The sequence below is a fragment of the Phascolarctos cinereus genome, unplaced genomic scaffold (genome assembly GCF_003287225.1).
Source record: "Phascolarctos cinereus isolate Bilbo 61053 unplaced genomic scaffold, phaCin_HiC Scaffold_3;HRSCAF=262, whole genome shotgun sequence".
Taxonomy (NCBI): Eukaryota; Metazoa; Chordata; class Mammalia; order Diprotodontia; family Phascolarctidae; genus Phascolarctos; species Phascolarctos cinereus.
Window position 1 is genome coordinate 253,608,462 of NW_027555736.1, and position 19,026 is coordinate 253,627,487.

At 32.6% G+C, this 19,026-nt stretch overlaps 1 protein-coding gene across 1 annotated transcript in view; it reads right to left on the bottom strand.

Annotated features, from left to right (window-relative positions):
- Positions 1-19,026, bottom strand: part of MDGA2 (MAM domain containing glycosylphosphatidylinositol anchor 2) — a 754,553-nt gene that overhangs the window by 491,844 nt on the left and 243,683 nt on the right. The window contains exon 5 of the mRNA XM_021004762.2: positions 4,580-4,712. Coding sequence (XP_020860421.1) covers positions 4,580-4,712 — 133 coding nt within the window. The remainder of the gene's footprint in view (positions 1-4,579; positions 4,713-19,026) is intronic.

A 19,026-nucleotide genomic window follows, 5' to 3' on the forward strand; every position in this document is an offset into this window, starting at 1 on the left:
GACTTGTACTGATTATTGAATGGGAAAATACACATATTTGCCAGCTATGAATAGGCATCTTTACATTCTCTGATCATGTATTAGAATACAAAACCAACAACAACTCACAAATAAATGCTGCAAAGCAGAACTATCATATATGTCATAGCACAGTAAAACCATATTAAATAAAGAACCTCATGGCAGAAAAGTATTAAAAATCAATGGAAGACTAAATACCTTAAAACTAAAGAGTTGCTAAGTCAAAAATCATAGACTCATTAATATGATAGATAATTGTATTAAAGATAATGACAATGAGACAACATTCCAAAATTTTTAGGCTAAAACCAAAGCATAAGGAGAAATTTTATATCTTTAAACACTTTTATTATTATAAAAAATGAATCAATTATTTGGGAACACAACTAAAACACTAGAAATACAACAAATTAAAAAACAATTAAACACCAAGATAAAAATTCTAAAATTTAAAGAAGTTAACAAAATTGAAACAAAATAAATTAATAACATATGTAAGAGCTGATATATATATATATATATATTATATATATACTATTAGCTAATTAATTAAAAATAAGAAAGAGGGAAATTAAATTGCTAGTGTGAAAATGAAAAGAATTCCTAACAAATGAAGAAAAAATAGAGACATTATAAATTATTTCATTCTATTAGGCACCAGCAAATTTGACATCTTAAGTGAAATAAATACATAGTAAGAAAAATATAAAATACTCAAATTAATATAACAAGAGAGAATTTAAACAATCTAATTTCAGAGGAAAAAACTGAATAAATCATAATTGAGTTGCCAAAGGCAAAATCTCAAAGACCACATGGATTCAAAAATGAATTCTATCAAACATTCAAAGAACACTTAATGTCAGTATTACACAATTTTTTCAAAAATGACAAAATGAGAGATTCTGCCAAGTGTCTTTTATGATACAGGAAAAATCAAAACACAAAAAGAAAAATTGTGGATTAATATCCCTGATGAACATAGATGCAACAATTTCAAATAAAATATTAGCAATATAATCCTTATATTCCATGACCAGGTAGTATTTATACCTGGAATACAAGATTAATATTAGTAAAATCCCTATTCTCAATTCACCATTTTAAGAAAACCAACAAAAATAATATCTTTATATCAACAGATACAACAAAAGCTTTTGACAAAATACAACACATGTCTGATGAAAACAGTAGGTTACACAGGAATAAATAGGCCTTTCCTCTCTAATAATTAATAGTACATATCTAAAACCAAGAGGTACCATTATTTGCATCAGAAATAAACTAGAGTTCTTTCAAATAAATTCATCATCACTACTTCTATTCAACATAGTACTAGAAATACTGGTTGTAGCAACAAAACAAGGAAAAGAAATTGAGAGAATAACCTTCTTGGTTAAAAGAAAAAGAACTTATCACTTTGGTCAAATAATATTATGGTCTACTTGGTTGGTTGGTTGTTGTCCTTCATTCTGAAAGAGGACCAAAATGACATCACTATATAGTATACTTAAAGAACCCTAAAGAGTCAATTAAAAACTAATAGCAATAATTAATAACTTCAGCAAAATTATAGCATACAAAATCAGCATTTCTATATAAAATCTATCAGGAAAAATTAGAAATTTCATTTAAAATCGCTGCAGCTTACATAAAATATTTGAAAGTCTCCCCACAAGACTGTGAGCTCTTTCACAGTAGAGGCTCTCATTTACCTTTCTTCATATTCCTAGTGCTTAGCATAATGCCTGGCACATGACAGACACTTCAATGTTTTTTGACTGATTGATTTATTGATTCTATCTTCTAAAATATACACAATGATCAAATAAATATAATTATAAACAACTGTTTATAGAAAGAGATCTACTAAGTAATACTTAGTACTATAGTATGCATATATAGTATATATATAGTATAGTATCTATAGTGACTACTAAGTAATATTGAGTAATTCCATAGATTAAGCCATGTCTATGTCTATGTCAATGCTACCTAAAATAATTTACTTATTCAAAGCCATATCAATCAAATTTTTCTCTAGAATTGGACAAAATAATAATTCATATGGAGTAGAGAAAAACATAAAGAATCTCAAGAGAAATTATGAAAAAGTGGGAAATGAGAATGAAGGTAGTCTAAGTAAATGACAAAGCAGTAATTATAAAAATTTGGTATCAAATATAATTAGTAGGACAGATTAGATACCCAGTATTTGGTATATATTCAGCATTTGAAAATCCTGAAGACCCCAGCTAACTGGAACAAAGACTCATTATTTGAGGGGGAAAAAACCTTCTAGGAAAATTGGACAGCAGTTTGTAAAAACTTAGATTTTGACCAGCACCTCCCATTTCAAATCAAGAGCAGTTCCAAATGGAAACCACCTAGATATAAAAGGTCACGAAATAAACAAATCAGAGAAACAGGTATAAAATTACATATCAAATCTGTAGATAGGAGAAAAGTTCATGACCAAACAAAGAGTAAAGGTCATATGAGATAGAATGGAAATTTTTTATTACATAAATTTTTAAAAAGTTTTTGCACAAACATATTAAACAAAGCTAAGATGAAAAAGGACACAACTGGGGGAAATCATTACTGCAAGTTTCTTGGATAAAATTCTCATTTCCAAGATATATAAGGAATTGATTCAAATAAGAATAACAGCCACTCTCCAAATGATAGTTTATGATTATGAATAGGTTGTTCTGAAGTGGGGCGAGGGGAGAGGGAAACCACTGGCTATTTATAACCATGTAAAAATGCCACAAATCACTAATTAGAGATCTGTAAGTTAAAGGAATTCTGAGATTCCACCTCACACCCATCAATGATAAAAAAAGAAAATGATAAATGTTGGAGGAGCTGTGGGAAAACAGACAAATTAACTCACTGGTAGACATTTGAATGGTTACAATATTCTGGAGAACAGTTTAGAATTATACACATAGAGTTGTCATACAATATGCTTCAAACCAGCTACACCACTGTTGAGTCTACATGCAAAAGAGATCAAAGAAAGAGGAATAGTATGTAGAAAATGCATAAGAAAAATATTTATAACAGCTGCTTTGGGTGGCAAAAAAAAATGAAAATAGAGGAATGTTCATTTCTTGAAGAATTGCCAAATAAGTTGTGATATATCAATGTAATGGGGTACTAATGTGCTAAAAAGCAATTAAGAAATAAATTATTTTTAGAAGATATAGAAAGACTTATCTGTAGTTCAGTGAAGAGTGGAGTAAGCAGAACCAGAAAAACAGTTTATGCTATAACACGAACACTATAAAAATGAATGATTTTGAGGGCAATTGTAAACTAATGAATGAAACAAAGAGAACCAGGAGAATTATGTACACAATATTTTTACACAGCTTGTAAGCCTCTGAAGCTGGATTTGAACTTAAGACTTAGCAGGATTTCCATACTTATGGTAGTTGCTACTAAGTCTTGAGTGATCTTGACTACACTTCCTCGCTACTTGATATTTTTCTTCCCAGATAGTTGTAATACTCTTTCTTCACGATGAAAACTCCGGAATTTGGCTAAAATATTTCTGGAAATTTTGAATTTCGGGTTTTGATCAGGAAATGATTAAAGGTTTGTATTTATTTTCACATTGCCCTCTAACAGTTCTGGTTTGTTTTCTTTATCTAATCAAAGTATCTGCATTTTTTGTTTGGTCATATTTTTCATGCAGTCAATTTGTTCTTAATGTCTCATCATCCAGTTTTCTAGGTCAGTTATTTTTGATAGCAGATATTGAACATGTTCAGTCATTTTTCATTTGTGTCCAATTCTTTGTGACCCCACTTAGGGTTTTCTTGGCAAAGATACTGGAGTGGTTTTCCATTTCTTTGTCTAGATCATTTTACATGAGGAATACTCATGTTCACAGGGTATCTTAAAACTCTAGACTGAAGGCTTTGATGTCTTTGCTCCAGTTTAAAACATCAGCACTACATAAAACTGATTCTTTACTGTCTAGTTGTTAGCACAATATCTAGTACTCTTAATACAGGCTTGTTGATTGACTGAATTTAGTATGCTCCACTCTCCAACTGGACAAATATTTTACTTGAATATAGAATTTACAAACTCTTTTAATTCATACTCATCCTTAAAATGTCCTTCAGATAGTGTTATCTCTTAATTCATTTCTGTTTAAGCCAGAAAAACTCTGTAAAACTCATCAGACTGTCTCTGAGTTACACAGATGATACTGGTCAGCCTTTCACTTTCACTTTCACAACATGATGTTGTACTGAACAATGAGATGAGAGGTCACAACAAGCACCCTACGTCTCTCTCTCTCTGTCTCTCTCTCTCTCTGTCTCTCTCTCTCTTTCTCTCTCTCTCCCTCTGTGTGTGTGTGTGTGTTTCTCTCCCCCTCTCTCTCTCTCATTCCCCCCTCTACTTCTTCCCTCCCTCCCCCCAATTTCTTGTCACAGTATCTAGCAAAAAGTAAATAAAAACATTAATGATGAAAAATTTAAATGTTCAATAAGTTAAGTTGATAAAAAATACATAATATACAGAAATAGTTCCATACCTGTCTTGTTGGAGAGTTTAAATGATACCATCTTATCAGGAATATTACACACACTCCTCACTGAAGCAATACAGCTGTAATTAGCATAATCTTGAGGTCGAAGATTCTTTAGCTTTAAGATTTTGGTTTCACCCTGGAAATGTAGAGAAGATTATTATTAAAAAAATGTAATTAATTAGAAATAACAAGTCAATATATTGCATTAATTCAGATTAGTAAAATACAAATACTAAATAATAGCTATGTTATATTTCAGTGTTTTATTTTAAGTAAATTTTCTTATTTTTTAGAATAGATTATATTTTACAGTATCATATGTGCTACACTAAATTTCAAGGACAAAACTACTGGATAGAACAAAAACTTCATTTTTTTTAAATACTGGTTTTCTAAAGGAAAAAATGTATATTTGGGGAAGAATTCATGCAAATTGCCAGCAAAGAACACTATAGCATTCTTAATAATGGAGACTATTGCATTTATTTATTAACTTGCTTCTTAGAACAATATGTTTTCCATTTGGCCCTTTTTGTGTCTTTTTTAATATATTTTATAGAAAAATCTATATGGATGTTGTGATCTTTTCAAAAATATGTTTTATAATCTCCATTATTAAGAATACTATGCTGTTCTTTGCATGGTAAGAGGTTTTATTCTATAATCTTTCTCCACATTACAAAGTCAACATAGAAAAATTGTCAACATCACATGTATCAGTACTTCCTACTGGGTTCTTTCGTTATCCTGCTTAGCTTTTGTCAGATAATTTGAAATGATTCAGTTTATGTACATCTATCCAGTCAGTGAGTATACTACTTATTAAGCTAATAACTGTGCACCAAGCACTGTGCTAAGTCCTAGAAATGCCACGAAAAGCAAAAGCAAACTCCTGCCCTCAAGGAGATGACATAAATAAAAGAAATCTTCCCTCTGTCTCCTCACCATAGCCCTATTCTCCTTTGAGCCCAACCTACTGCAAACTTTGACTCTCTGCCTGCCTCTAGCAGGCAAAATTTCTTCCTTTTTAATCTCAACAATTTCCTGTCCCTCATTATGTGTGTATCGTTAGAATGCAAGCTCCTTGAGGGTAAGAACTGTCTTATTGCTTTTACTTGTATTCCCAGAACTTAGTACAGTGTCCAGCCCACTAAGTGTTTGCTAAATACTCTATCTATCTATCTATCCATCTATCATCTCAAAAGCCATTATCCCACCAGTCAACCCACCAGAACACTGGGGGCTAGAAGTATGTACACATCTTGCTAACTTCCCTGTTCATCCCTCCTTCTTTCTTTTGCGCAAGTAAAAACAATCTAATATAATTACTACAGGGAAAGGTGTGCTGATCTATTACCATAAGGCTGCATTACAAATCTTTTTGAGTCTGAATTTAGGAGAACATCAACCACAGCCCACCTGTTTGTCCACTATAATCCACTCAATCATAGCCATCCTTCTCCTTTCTAGTTATTTAATTCTGAATTCTTTCACTGTGCTCTATAGAATCCTCCTTTTATTCTTAACAAAATGTCATTCATATTAGACCTTTACCTCTCCTTCCAATCATAGAAACCTGGCTCTTTCTTGAATGCAATATATTCTTGGTCATTTTGTCCAGTACTAAATATATCTTCCCTCATGCCCCATGACGTGCTGGACCAGTAGGAGAAGTAGGCATCTGGTGCTGCAGTGGCCTGAGTTCACATCTGGCCTGTGACATTTACAAGCTATGTGACCATGGGCAAGTCTCTTAATTTCTATTTCCCTACATTCCCTCAACTGTAAAAAGCAGTAATAGCACCTACCTCTTAAGCTTGTTGTGAGGATAAAATAAAATGATATTTGTAAAAGTGCTTAGCATAGTGCCTAGTACATAGTAGGCACTATATAAATAAATGCTCATTCCCTTTCTTTCCTTTCCCTTTCCTATCTTTTCTTGTCATTTATAGGCCCTCTTTCTACCACCTCCAATCACTAACCTCTCTTTCGTTGATGTTCAAAACTTCCAGATATATCAGACTATTCTTCACTGGTTAAGACATTCTTTTTCTTTTCTCAAGGAATTTAGTTCCTGGCTCATACTTTTTTTAACCTCAATCCCTGCCTATACAAGTAAGGATTTCATTATACAGACTGTTGTCACTTCAGTTTATCAACTTCTTCAGTTCCTGTAGCCTGTATCTTCCCACCATGTCAGCCACACAGAGGTATCATTATACCCTTGATGTCCTATCCACAAGTATTCTACCTCCACAGTCCATAAACCTTAAATTCATTTCTCGCTGTAAGCTCTTTTCCTTCTAGCTCTTACCCCTCCTAAACCCATTCTCCATCTCACTGAAAACTTCTCTTTGCTTTCCTAAGCTACCACCACCATTCTGAACTCACTTTTCTTCCTTCCAAATTACATTTGAGTTAACCAGTTCAATTTTACACTGTCTTCAACTGTCAAAAACCTTATTCTCTATTACTACATATGCTTTCTTGACTCCAACTCCTGATTATTCTCCCCATCTACATTCTCTATTCATGATAACATTTTGATGCTGTTTGATGATGATGATTTCAGTAAGAAGTCACACAAGTGTGCTGATTGATCCCACTACAAATGTACATTGTTCAGTTTTAACAAGGCTCTCACTGCTGCATGCTAATTTAAAACTTCTTTTATAGACACCCTAGCAACCATTTTTCCATTCTCACTATTACTTTCAAACTCTCTACCACTTAATCCTTTCCCAGGTCATGACTCCTGCACTGGCTACATTCTCTCTCTTTGCAATCACCACCTCTTGGTAAACCATTTCAGTTATCCCTTACACTTTACATTTGAATCTTATCCCCTTTCTTAACATTGATCATGCCTTACCAAATTCTAGCATTGGATTACTTCCACCATTAGATTTTGCCCCTATGCATGGGCTGCTCAGTGGAGCTGGAGTAGGTCATGAAACTATACTGATTCTGTCCACTACAGAATTTTATCTAATCTCAACTGAGCTCTCACTTAGGAGTAAATAATCCTCAGTTTCTGATTGTCTATCCAGCTCACTATGACAGCTGTCCCAAACCTTCTGTATTGTCTTCAAACTTCCTATGGCTATTCTAAAATTCTTTAACTTGAGGAACTTGCCTCATATTTCACTAAAAAAAAAAATTGAAACCACCTATAAAGGTTCTGTATTCACTCCCTCTCACCTCACATGCCACACTCTCTTTGTTATTCCAATTGCTAATAAAAAAGGCATCCCTTGTTCTTGACAAAATCAATCCCTACACATGTATTTTTTTAATTTTGTTTCCTTTTCTTCTCCAAAAGCTTGTCCCTAATATCAGCCTAACTTTCTAAGTTTAAATCTCTCCTTTTTTATCCTTCCCTGTTACCTACAAGTATGCATCCTTAAAAACAACAAGTTCTGGATCCTCTCATTCCCCATAGCTGTCTTCCTATATTCTCTCTTCTTCTTTGCTAAATTGCTCAAAAACCCCTCTTATTCACTCTGTCCTCACTGTTTCTAGATCCACTACTTTCTGGCTTCTGACCTCATCATTCAAATGAAACAAGCTATTTGATAGTGAGCAAAAATGTCTTCATTACTAAATCTAATGCCTTTTTCTCAATCGTTATCCTTCTTGACACCGATCAATCATTTGACTATGTTGATCAGATTTTCTTCCTAGATATCCTTTGCTCTCTGAGTTTTTTGTTTTGTTTTGTTTTGTTTTTTTGTTTTGGACACTGTCCTCTCCTGTTTCTCCTTGTACCTGACACTCCTTACAATTACCTCTCAGTCCACTTTGCTGGATCTGGATCCATATTGTAATCATATGTAGATATCCTATAAATTGGTATTCTGGGCCCTCTTCTCTTTCTATAGTTTCTCAGTTGGTGATCTCATCAATTCCCATGGGGTCAATTATCATCTCTATGCAGATGATTCCCAAATCTGTATATCCAACTTCAGTAACTCTTCTGAGTTTCAGGCACATTTTACTAACTCTCTATTAGACATTTTAAACTGGATAGTCCATAGGCATTTCAACCTCACCACACTTAAAACAGAACTCTTGTTTTTTTCAAAGCTCTTTTCCTAAATGTGTTTGGCTGTTGAGAATGTCATCATTCTGCCAATCATTGAGCTTTGAAACTTCAGCATCATCCTCAACTCTTCACTCTCATTCATAATCCACACACATCCAATTAGTTGCCAAATATTAGTATTCCTATTTCTACAACATCTCTTGAATATATTCTATTTTCACCACACAATAAACACCACCATAGTTCAGAGTATCATCTTTTTCTCTCTCTTTTTTTTAACTACTGTAGTAGTCTTCTAATTAGTTTCCCTGTTTCAAATCTCTCTCCATCTCAAAACATGTTCCACAGAGCTACTAAAGTGATTTTATTGCAGAAAAAGTCTAACCATGTTATTTCCCTACTCAGTATACTCTAGTAACTCCTTATTACTTTCAAGATAAAATATAAGTTCTTTGGCATTTAAAGCTCTTCAGTTCCCTCTTCTACAGATTTAGAGACTTTATTTCAGGTGAAAAGTTGTGATTAAAACCACAATCACTCTGAATAATCTGGAATATCTAGGGGTTAACCTAATTTTTTTGTGAGGTATTTGGGGTTAAGTGACTTGACAAGAGTTTCACGTCTAGTAAGTTTAAAGTGTCTCAGGGCAGATTTGAACTCAGATTCTCCTAACTCCAGGGCCAGTACTCTATCCACTGTGCCACCTAGCTGTCCCAGTTAGCCTTAACTTCAATTTTTACTTATCTCCAATCCCTGGACCCTTTCTCATTGAGGCAAAATTCAAGTTGCTGAAAACATTTGGATAATGAAGCAGTAGATTTTATTATAGTATCTGTAGATAGAAAGGTAGTAGAAGGAGAAGTTAAATAAAGAGTAGACATCATTTTCTGGGACTGCCCTTAGTTTCTAAGTAAGTGAGTACAACTTGTTTTCTTCTCTGAGATGCTTCTATGGCCCATGACTTCGTTGATAACTCCCTTTACTGCCATAATTGTCTTATTTTGATTTTTCTTTCTCTTTTCACTGGATATGGGACCTTTACACACAAAAATTGTTGCAAAGATTCTTTCCCCCAATAATCTATTTCTCTTCTTATTTTAACTGCTTTTGTATAGTTTGTGCAAAAGCCCATTAATTTTATAAAATCAAATCATTTTCTATTCTGTAATCCTGTCTATAGCTCTTTTAGTCATGAACTCCTCTCTTATCCATAAATTTGAAAAGTGATTTTCCCCCACTTCTCCAATTTCCTTATGATACCACTTTTTAAATCAAAGTCTATTAGTCCACATCTATTTTAAGTTTAATTTGGTTAAATTTAATATGCAATTGACCTAAACATAATTTCTATGTTTTCTAGTTTTCTCAGCAGTTCAAGAAAATTTAGCAAATTTTCTGAGAATTTTCACAACTGAAAAGAAGAGAATAATTATGGAATTATATCTACAAGAAATGACTGAAAAAAATGAATTGGCCACAATTTAAACTAACATATTTAGGGAGGAAATGAAACAAGAGTTATTTTTTTCCAAAGAGATGAAAAAATATACATATTTTTATAAATGAAATGAGAATGCTAGAAGAAATAACTATAAAAGAAGTAAGAGTAAATAAGGAAGGAAAGACTTGGAAGGAGAATTAATAGCATAGGACAAGAGGCCTAATACTTTACCCAAATAACAGACTCCTTGAAAATTAGAATGGACCAAACAAAAGTTAATGGATCCATAAGACAACAAGACATTGAAACGATGTCAAAAGACTGAAAAAAGAAGAAAATGCAATTAATTTTATATGAAAAGAAACCAACTACAAAAAATTAAGAAAAGTAGATTATATATCTCTCATAGCTATGGGTAAGAGATGTATTTTTAAATTTAATTTAATTTCTTATTACATTTTAAGACTGAATTTTCTCTCTCCTTCCCCACACCACAGTGGAAAAGGCAATCATTTGACACAGATATATACAGAGAGAGCGAGAGCGAGAGCGAGAGCGAGAGCGAGAGAGAGAGAGAGAGAGAGAGAGAGAGAGAGAGAGAGAGAGATGGCTATAGACATAGATATATGTAGAACCATACTATGCATATTTCTATTTATGATTTCTTTTTCTGGAGGTGGATAGCAACTTCCTTCATAGGTCTTTTATAATTGATTTCAATATTTACAATTATCAAAATAGCTTAGTCATTCAGTTATTCTTCAAACAATATTGTTGTTAATCTATACAACATTCCTTTGGTCTTGCTTGTTTTAATCTTCATTATTTCATGCAAGCTTTCAATACTTTTACAAAATCAACCTGCTCATCATTTCTTACAATACAGTAGCATTCCATCAAAATCATAAACCACAACTTATTTAGCCATTCCCCAATCTATGGGCATTCCTTCAATTTTCAGTTCTTTGCCATTACAAAGTGAGCTGCTATAAATGTTTTAGAACTCATAGGTTCTTTTCCTTTTTTTCCCTGATCATTTTGGGAAACATACCTAATAGTGGTATTGCAGGTCAAAGGTATACACAGTTTTTTAACTCCTTGGCCATAATTCCAGATTGCTCTCCAAAATGGTTGGATCCATTCACAGTTCCAAAAGTGTATTAATGTCCCAATTTTCTACATCCCCTCCAACTTTTGTCATTTTCCACTTCTATCATTTTAGCCAGTCTGATAGATGTAAGAAGATATCTCCAAGATGTTTTAATTTGCATTTCTCTGATCAATTATTATTTACAACATTTTTATATGACTATATATAGCTTTGATTCCTGCATTGAAAAATTGCCTGTTGATAGCCTTTGACCATTTATCAACTAGGGAATGACTTGTATTCTTAAAAATTGATAAGTTTTGTATATATTTGAGATATGAGACCTTTATCTGAGAGACTATAAATTTTTCTTTAATTTTTTTCTGCTTTCTACTTTTGGCTACATTAGTTTATTTGTACAAAATATTTTTAATTTAATGCATTAAAACTATCAATTTTATATGTTACAATGCTATCTATTTCTTACTTATTCATAAATTATTTTCCTATCCATAAGTCTGATTGATATGTTCCATGTTATTTATTTATGATATCTTTACTTATGATAGCTTATGATATCTTTACTTATGATATCTCCCTTTAGGGACCTATAGGTCATGCAACCATTTTGACTTTATGTTGGTAAAAATGGTCTAAGATATTGGCTTTTACTTAGTTTCTTACCAGACTGCTTTCCAGTTCTCCCAACAATATTTTTTTTTTACCAAATAATGTATTCTTATCCAAAAAGCTCAAATCTTTACATTTCTCAAATGTACTTTGTATTGTATGTGTACTCTGTTCCACCGATCCACATTTCTATTTCTTAGTCAGTACCAGATAGTTTTGATAATTGGTGCCCTATTATATAGTTTAAGATATTGTACTGCTTCCTTTGTATTTTTTTCATTAATTCCTCCGATAGTATTGACATTTTGTTCTTCTAAATGAATTTTGTTATTATTTTTATAGCTCAACAAAATAATTTTTGGTAATTTTAACTTGTTTCCTTCTAATTTTAACTCTTTCAGTATGGTTTGTGAAAAAAATCCTATCTAAAGTGCTTTTAGTCTTTTAGTTTTAGGAAAGGTATTTTTAACTAAATATGGAATAAAAACAGTTACAAAAAGTAAAAGATAATTTGTAATATATGAAACTAAGAAGATTCTACACTCAAAATTTAATGTACTTAGGTTAAGAGGAGAAGCACTTGAATAGAGAAACAAGTCTTTACATCAAATTTCTCTGGGTTTGGTAAAATAAATGTATGTGTATATGTATATGTATGTGTGTGTATGTGTGTATATATACATATGTATATATACACACACACACATATATATGTATGCATGCATATATATGTGTTTATATATTTACACATGCACATATTTATATTTACATGTGTATATAATATATTTTTCTATGCATATAGACAAATATACAATTTGTAATTACTCAATATAGCTTTGTAATTGATGAAAACATATTAATATTATTGTATATATCATAATTTATAATTTAATATAACACATACATTATATAATATACATTAAAACATTCTGTCATATAATATATCATATAATGTAATATACCATTTATACATAATTAATATATTATTTTAAAATATTCATCATATTATAATTTAATGTGTATTATTGTAACATGTATATATATAATCTTATATATATATAATATTACATGCTATATTAAATGCAACCAATTGAAAATTTAAATATAACAATTATAAAGTATATATTTGTGTATATATACAAATATTTGTGTGTATACTATATATAATATGTATTTATATGTACATATGTGTATATATATGTACGTATACATATATATGATATACACACACATATATAACCAAAAATGATTTCTCAATAAAGAAATGGACAAAGGATATAAACAAAAAGCCCTCAAAAGAAAAATTGAAAAATATTTCTAATATAAAATAAAGCTCCAAAGTATTAAGAGAAATGCAAAGCAAAGCAATCCTGAGGCTTCTCCTCACAGCATGCAAATTGGAAAAGGTGACAAAAGATAGCAATAGTCAATGCTGGAGGAGTTGTAAGAAAATAGTCACTTTAGAGTACTGTTGTAGGAGTTGTGAATCAATATAAATAATTTTGGAAAGGAATTAGGAATTATAGAAATAAAGTTACAATAACATGCCCATACTCTTTTTTCTATCAATTCCTCTTGTGTCACAGGGGGCCATCTCCAGTTGAACTGATTTATATCTTGTCATCGGACTCAGTTGGTCTGGAGGAGAAAGTGAGAGTGGCACAGCCCTCCCTCTTTAAGAACCAAGGACAAACAACAACAATGATGGTACACTTAGAAAATCCTAGAGAGCTAATTGAAAAACATCACAAACTTTAACAAAGTTAGAGAATATAAAATAAACCCACATAACTCATCAGAATTTTTATATATTACCAACAAAGTCCAACAGAAAGAGATAGAAAGAGGAATTCCATTTAAAATAACTGCAGACAATATAAAATACTTGGGAATACCCGCCACAATAAACCCAGGAAGTATATAAACACAATTATACTTTTGACACAAATATAGACAAATCTGAACAATTACAGAAATATTAATGGGTAGGCTGAGCCAATATAATAAAAATTATAATTCTACCTATATTAATTTACGTATCCGGAACCATACTAATCAAGCTATCAAAAATTTATTTTATAGAACTAAAAAAAAAAAATAACAAAATTCATCTGGAAAAACAAAACATCAAGAATATTAAGGGAATCAATTAAAAAAGAAAGAAGGCAGCCAACAGTTCCAGATGTCAAACTACATTTTTATGATTAGCACAATTATAATCATAGAAATGGGCAGTTAGGTGATATAGTGGATAGAATTCTGGGCCTGAAGGCAGGAAGAACTAATTTTAAATATGGTCTCAGACATTTACAGGCTGTGTCAAGTCAATTAACCCTCTTTGCCTCATCTGTAAAATGAGCTGGAGAAGAAAATGATGAATCACTCAAGTATCTTTGCCAATAAAAACTCAATAGGGTCATGAAGAGTTGAACATGATTAAAATGACTAAACAACAATAATCATGAAAACAATATGGTACTGTCTGAATAATAAAGGTATTGACCAATGGAATAGATTAGCTATACAATATACTGTAGCAGATGACCATAGCAATTTTAGTGTTTGATAAAAACAATGATCCAAGCTTTTGAGACTAGAGCTCATTATTAAAAAAAAAAGTGATAGGAAAACTGGAACATAGTATGGTAGAAACTAGATAGACACAACATCTCACATTTTATATCAAGATAAGATCTAAATGGGTACATGACTTAGATGTAAAAAGTGATATCATAAGTAAATTGTAGACACATGGAAAATTTTATCTGTCAGCTCTGTGGATAAGGATTTATAATTAAACAAGAGAGAATCAAGACCAGAGGAAATACGATATATAATTTTGATTGAAAAAAAAATTTTTTTTTGCACAACTGAAACAAATGCAGCCAAGATTATAAGGAAAGCAGGAAACTAGGGGGAGGTGGGGAAATTAAAGCAAATCTCTCTGATAAGGCCTCATATCTCAAATACATAAGGAATTGAGCCAATTTTTTTTTAAAAAAAAGAGCAGTTCTCCAGTTAATAAATGGTCAAGAGGTTTACAATCAGGTTTCAGAAGAAGAAATCAAATCAATAATCACTTGGGAAAATGCTTTAAATCGCTACAGTTTAGAGAAACACAAAATAAAGCAACACTGAGATATCACCTCACACCTATCAGATTGGCTAACATGCTATAAAAGGAAAATGACAAATGCTGGAGGGAATGTGGAAAAACTGGGACACAAATGCACTGTTAGCAGAGTTGTGAACTAATCCAACCACTCTGGAGAACAATTTGGAACTACACTGAAAGTGCTATAAAACTGTGCATGCCCTTTGATCAAGCCACTACTAAGTCTATATCCCAAAGAGATCATTAAAAAATGGAAAAGGACCACATGCACAAAAATATTTATAGCAGCTCTTTTTGTGGTGGCAAAGAATTGGAAACTGAGGGGATGTCCATCCATTAAGGATCATTCCTCAAGAGGTTATGGCATGTAATCATGATGGAATGCTACTCTGCTATAACAAATGATGAGAAGGACATTTTCAGAAAACCTGGGAAGACTTATATGAACTGTTAAAAAATGAAGTTAACAGAACTAAGAGAACAGTTAACAGCAAAATGCAGTACAATAATATTGCAATAATGATCAATTGTGAAAAATTTAGCTACTCTTATCAAAACAATGATCTAACACACTTCCAAAGGACCCATGATGAAAAATGATGAAAAAGTTTTCTCTACCTCCAGAGAGAAAACTGACGAACTCTGAGTATAGATTGCAGTATACTTTTTTTTAACATTCTGTATTTTTCTTGTTTTTTGATGTGTATATGTTTTCTTTTATACCATGGCTATTTTGGAAATGTGCTTTGCATGTCTCCTCAGGCATAACAGATATCACATTGCTTTCTTTCTAAAGGGTTGGCAGAGCCTTAGGAGACAAGGAGAAATTTGGAGCTCAAAAATTTTAAAAGATGAATGTTAAAATTTTTATATATAATTGGGAAATATTTAAATAAGTAAAAAGTATTTCAAAAAGTAAACTCAACAGATTAAATAAGCATAAATATTTTAAAAGAAATTACTAATGGGCTGAATACCAAAAAACATGAAAAGATCTGCCTGAACTGATGCAGAGTGAAGAAGCAAAGCTAAGACAACAATATTTTTGGTGTTGTTTACTTGATTAATCATGTCCAACTCTCCATTACCCAATTTTTGGTTTTCTTGGCAAAGATACTGAAGTGGTTTGCCATTTCCTGACTCATTTTACAGATGAGAAAACTGAGGCAAATAGGATTAAACACCTATAACAGTGTAAACAGAAAGAACAAGCAAAAAAAGTGAATATTTTGGGGGGCAGAGCCAAGATGGTGAAGAGAAGTCAGAAAGCTGCCTGAGATCTCCCCAGTTGCCCTCAGAAACAGTGTTAAACCAAGCCTCTAAAAGAATTGTGGAGCCACAGAATCCACAAAAAGATACTATGAAATGACTTTCCACCCCAAGATAACTTAAAGGACTTCAGGAAAGGTTTGTCTCACTTGGTTAAAGGGAAGCTCAGCACAATGCAGGCAGTCAGGGTGAGCCAGTGGGAGGCTTTTAGCCATAGCACATATCAGCAACTGAGGCCCCTTGGTCCTAGCTTAGCAGACCAGTAGCACAGCAGGCCAGCTGTGAGTCTTCCAGCACCAGTATAGCAGGTACAATGCCAGCTCCAGAATCCAGGGTACAACAAGTGTGACTAGAATGCACTGGCTTAGCGCAGTGAGCAAGCCACCAGTCCCAGAGCCCTAGCACAGAAAGCCAATAACCAGGCCCCAGGCCTTAAGTGTGAAAAGCTTTGGACATTGCCCCATATACCCTGGGAGCAAAGCTAAACTTTAAAAAGTGAGAAAAAACAAATAAATAAAAAAGAGGCTTAAGCAAAGACACCTACTAGGGTGACAGGGAAGTTCAAAACACAAACTTAGAAGAGGGCAAAAATGTCAAAATGCTACATGTGAAGCCTCAAAGGGGAATATAAATTGGTTTCAAGCCAAAAAAGTCCCCTTGAAAGAGCTCAAAAAGTATTTTAAAAATCAATTAAGAGTGGTATAAGAAAAACTGGGAAAAGAAATGCATTATACAAAATTATTATGAAAAAAGAGTCAACACATTGGAAATGGGAGCAGAAAAACTGACCAAAGAAAATAACTCCTTAAAAAGCAGAATTTGCCAAATGGGATGAAAAATCCACTAAAGAACACAACTCCTTTAAAAATAGAATTGGCCAAATAGAAAAAGAAGAAAATCTACACAATATCATGGTTAAATTCTGAAATCCCCAGCTCAAGGAGAAAATATTATGAGCAACAAGAAAAATATCAATTCAAATATAGCAGAGCTACAACTAGAATCTCACAAGACCTAGCACCAGACACTCTAAAAGACCACATATCTTGGAACATTATATATCAAAGAGCAAAACAACTAGGGTTGTGGCCAAAAATATCATACCTGCAAAGTTAAGTGTAATCCTGAATGAAAAAAAAAAAGGATATTCAATGGATTGCCAGACTTTCAAGATTTTGTTGCAAAAAAAACCCTGAACTTAATGGAAAATTTGACATTCAAGATTCAAGAGAAATATAAGGTACACAACAAAGCCTAATTACAAGGGAAACAATAAAGACAGACTGTTGACTTTTTATATGAGGAAATGTAAAATGTATGTCTAAGACTATTGTTGGTAATTGGGTAGTTTGAAAAAAAGATTGGGGTAGACCTGAGTATGATATGATTCTTGAAAGTAAAACTGTTTAGGAAAAGGTAAAAAGAGTAATTATCTTATACAAATGAGGTGGAATAGGAAGAACTGACACAGAGGAATTAGATGGGGGAGGAAGGCAGGTATTTCTGGAACCCTACTCTCATTGGGAATGGGTTAAGGAGGGAAGAATACATATTTATCTAGAAGGGTATAAAAGTCTTCTAAATTCATAAAGTAATAAAAGGCTAAGGGGATAAGGAGGAGAGAGAGGATAAGAAAAGGATCTTTAGAAGGGGGTAGGTTAAGTAACAGGAGGGCAAGGTAGCAGGTAGACATAAAGTGGAAATAAGAGATAGAGAAATGAAATAAAAATCAGGAGTAGAATTTATTAGGAAAAAAAAGCAGTGGTAGTAATCAAGATCTCAGAAAAAAAGTTAAAACTCAAATGGATTTAATCAAAAGAGAAAAATAGGGAAACTAAACTACATGTCAGCCAATATTGTTTTATATTATTTAAAATAACCAGACAGTATATGGTTGGAATATTGCTGTGGTGTAAGAAACGATGAGTTGGCAGACTTAGAAAAAAATAGCAAAAGACTTAGAATTTTGAAGGAATATGTTATTCATGCTCAGAGAAACAGAGGACAAACAAGTAAAGTATGGTCTTACAAAGAAGCCTGTGAAAGTATATGCCCAGGGGGTATCTGGGCGGTACAGTAGCTCCCAGCTTGGAGTCAGGAGGACCTGAGTTCAAATCTGACCTCAGACACATGACACTTACTAGCTATGTGATCCTAGGCAAGTCACTTAATCCCATTTGCCTCACCAAAAAAAAAAAAAGGTAAAAAAAAAAAAGAAAGTGTACGTCTATATATGGGCATGATTATAGATATCTTAGTAATGTATATGTATATATAAGTACATATATATGTGTACGTGTATCTGTGTATATATGTGCATATACGCACGTGTGTATGTGTGTGAATATATCTATATCTATGTTTAGATTCAGAGAGAGATTAGTCATAAGCAAAACAAACTCCAAACTTGAAGATAGGCTTTAGAGGAAAGAAAGGAAGCGTAAGAAATTATGAATGAGTTGTGGACAAAGGGAAGGAAAGAGGGGCAGAGGAACATAAGAAGACTGCATCAAATATAGAATACTAGGGCTGGGAACATTTCTCTCACCAATGAATTCTTCATAATAGGAGGTGATGAGCAAAGAGAGTAGAAAAAGATAAGGACTTGGAAATAGAGAATTAACAGTAATAATAGTGAATATGAACGCGATGAATGGACTGGGACATAAAATGAAATAGGAGAATAGATTCAAAAGCAGACTCCAAGAGTATTTGTTTACAAGAAATATAAAAATATCTAATCAAAATAAGTCAATCAGTAATAAACATTTACTAATGACCTTCTGTGTGCCAGGCATTGTGCTAAGTGCTAGAAAAAATAAAGAAAGGCAAAAGAAAATCTCTTGCCCATGAGGAGCTT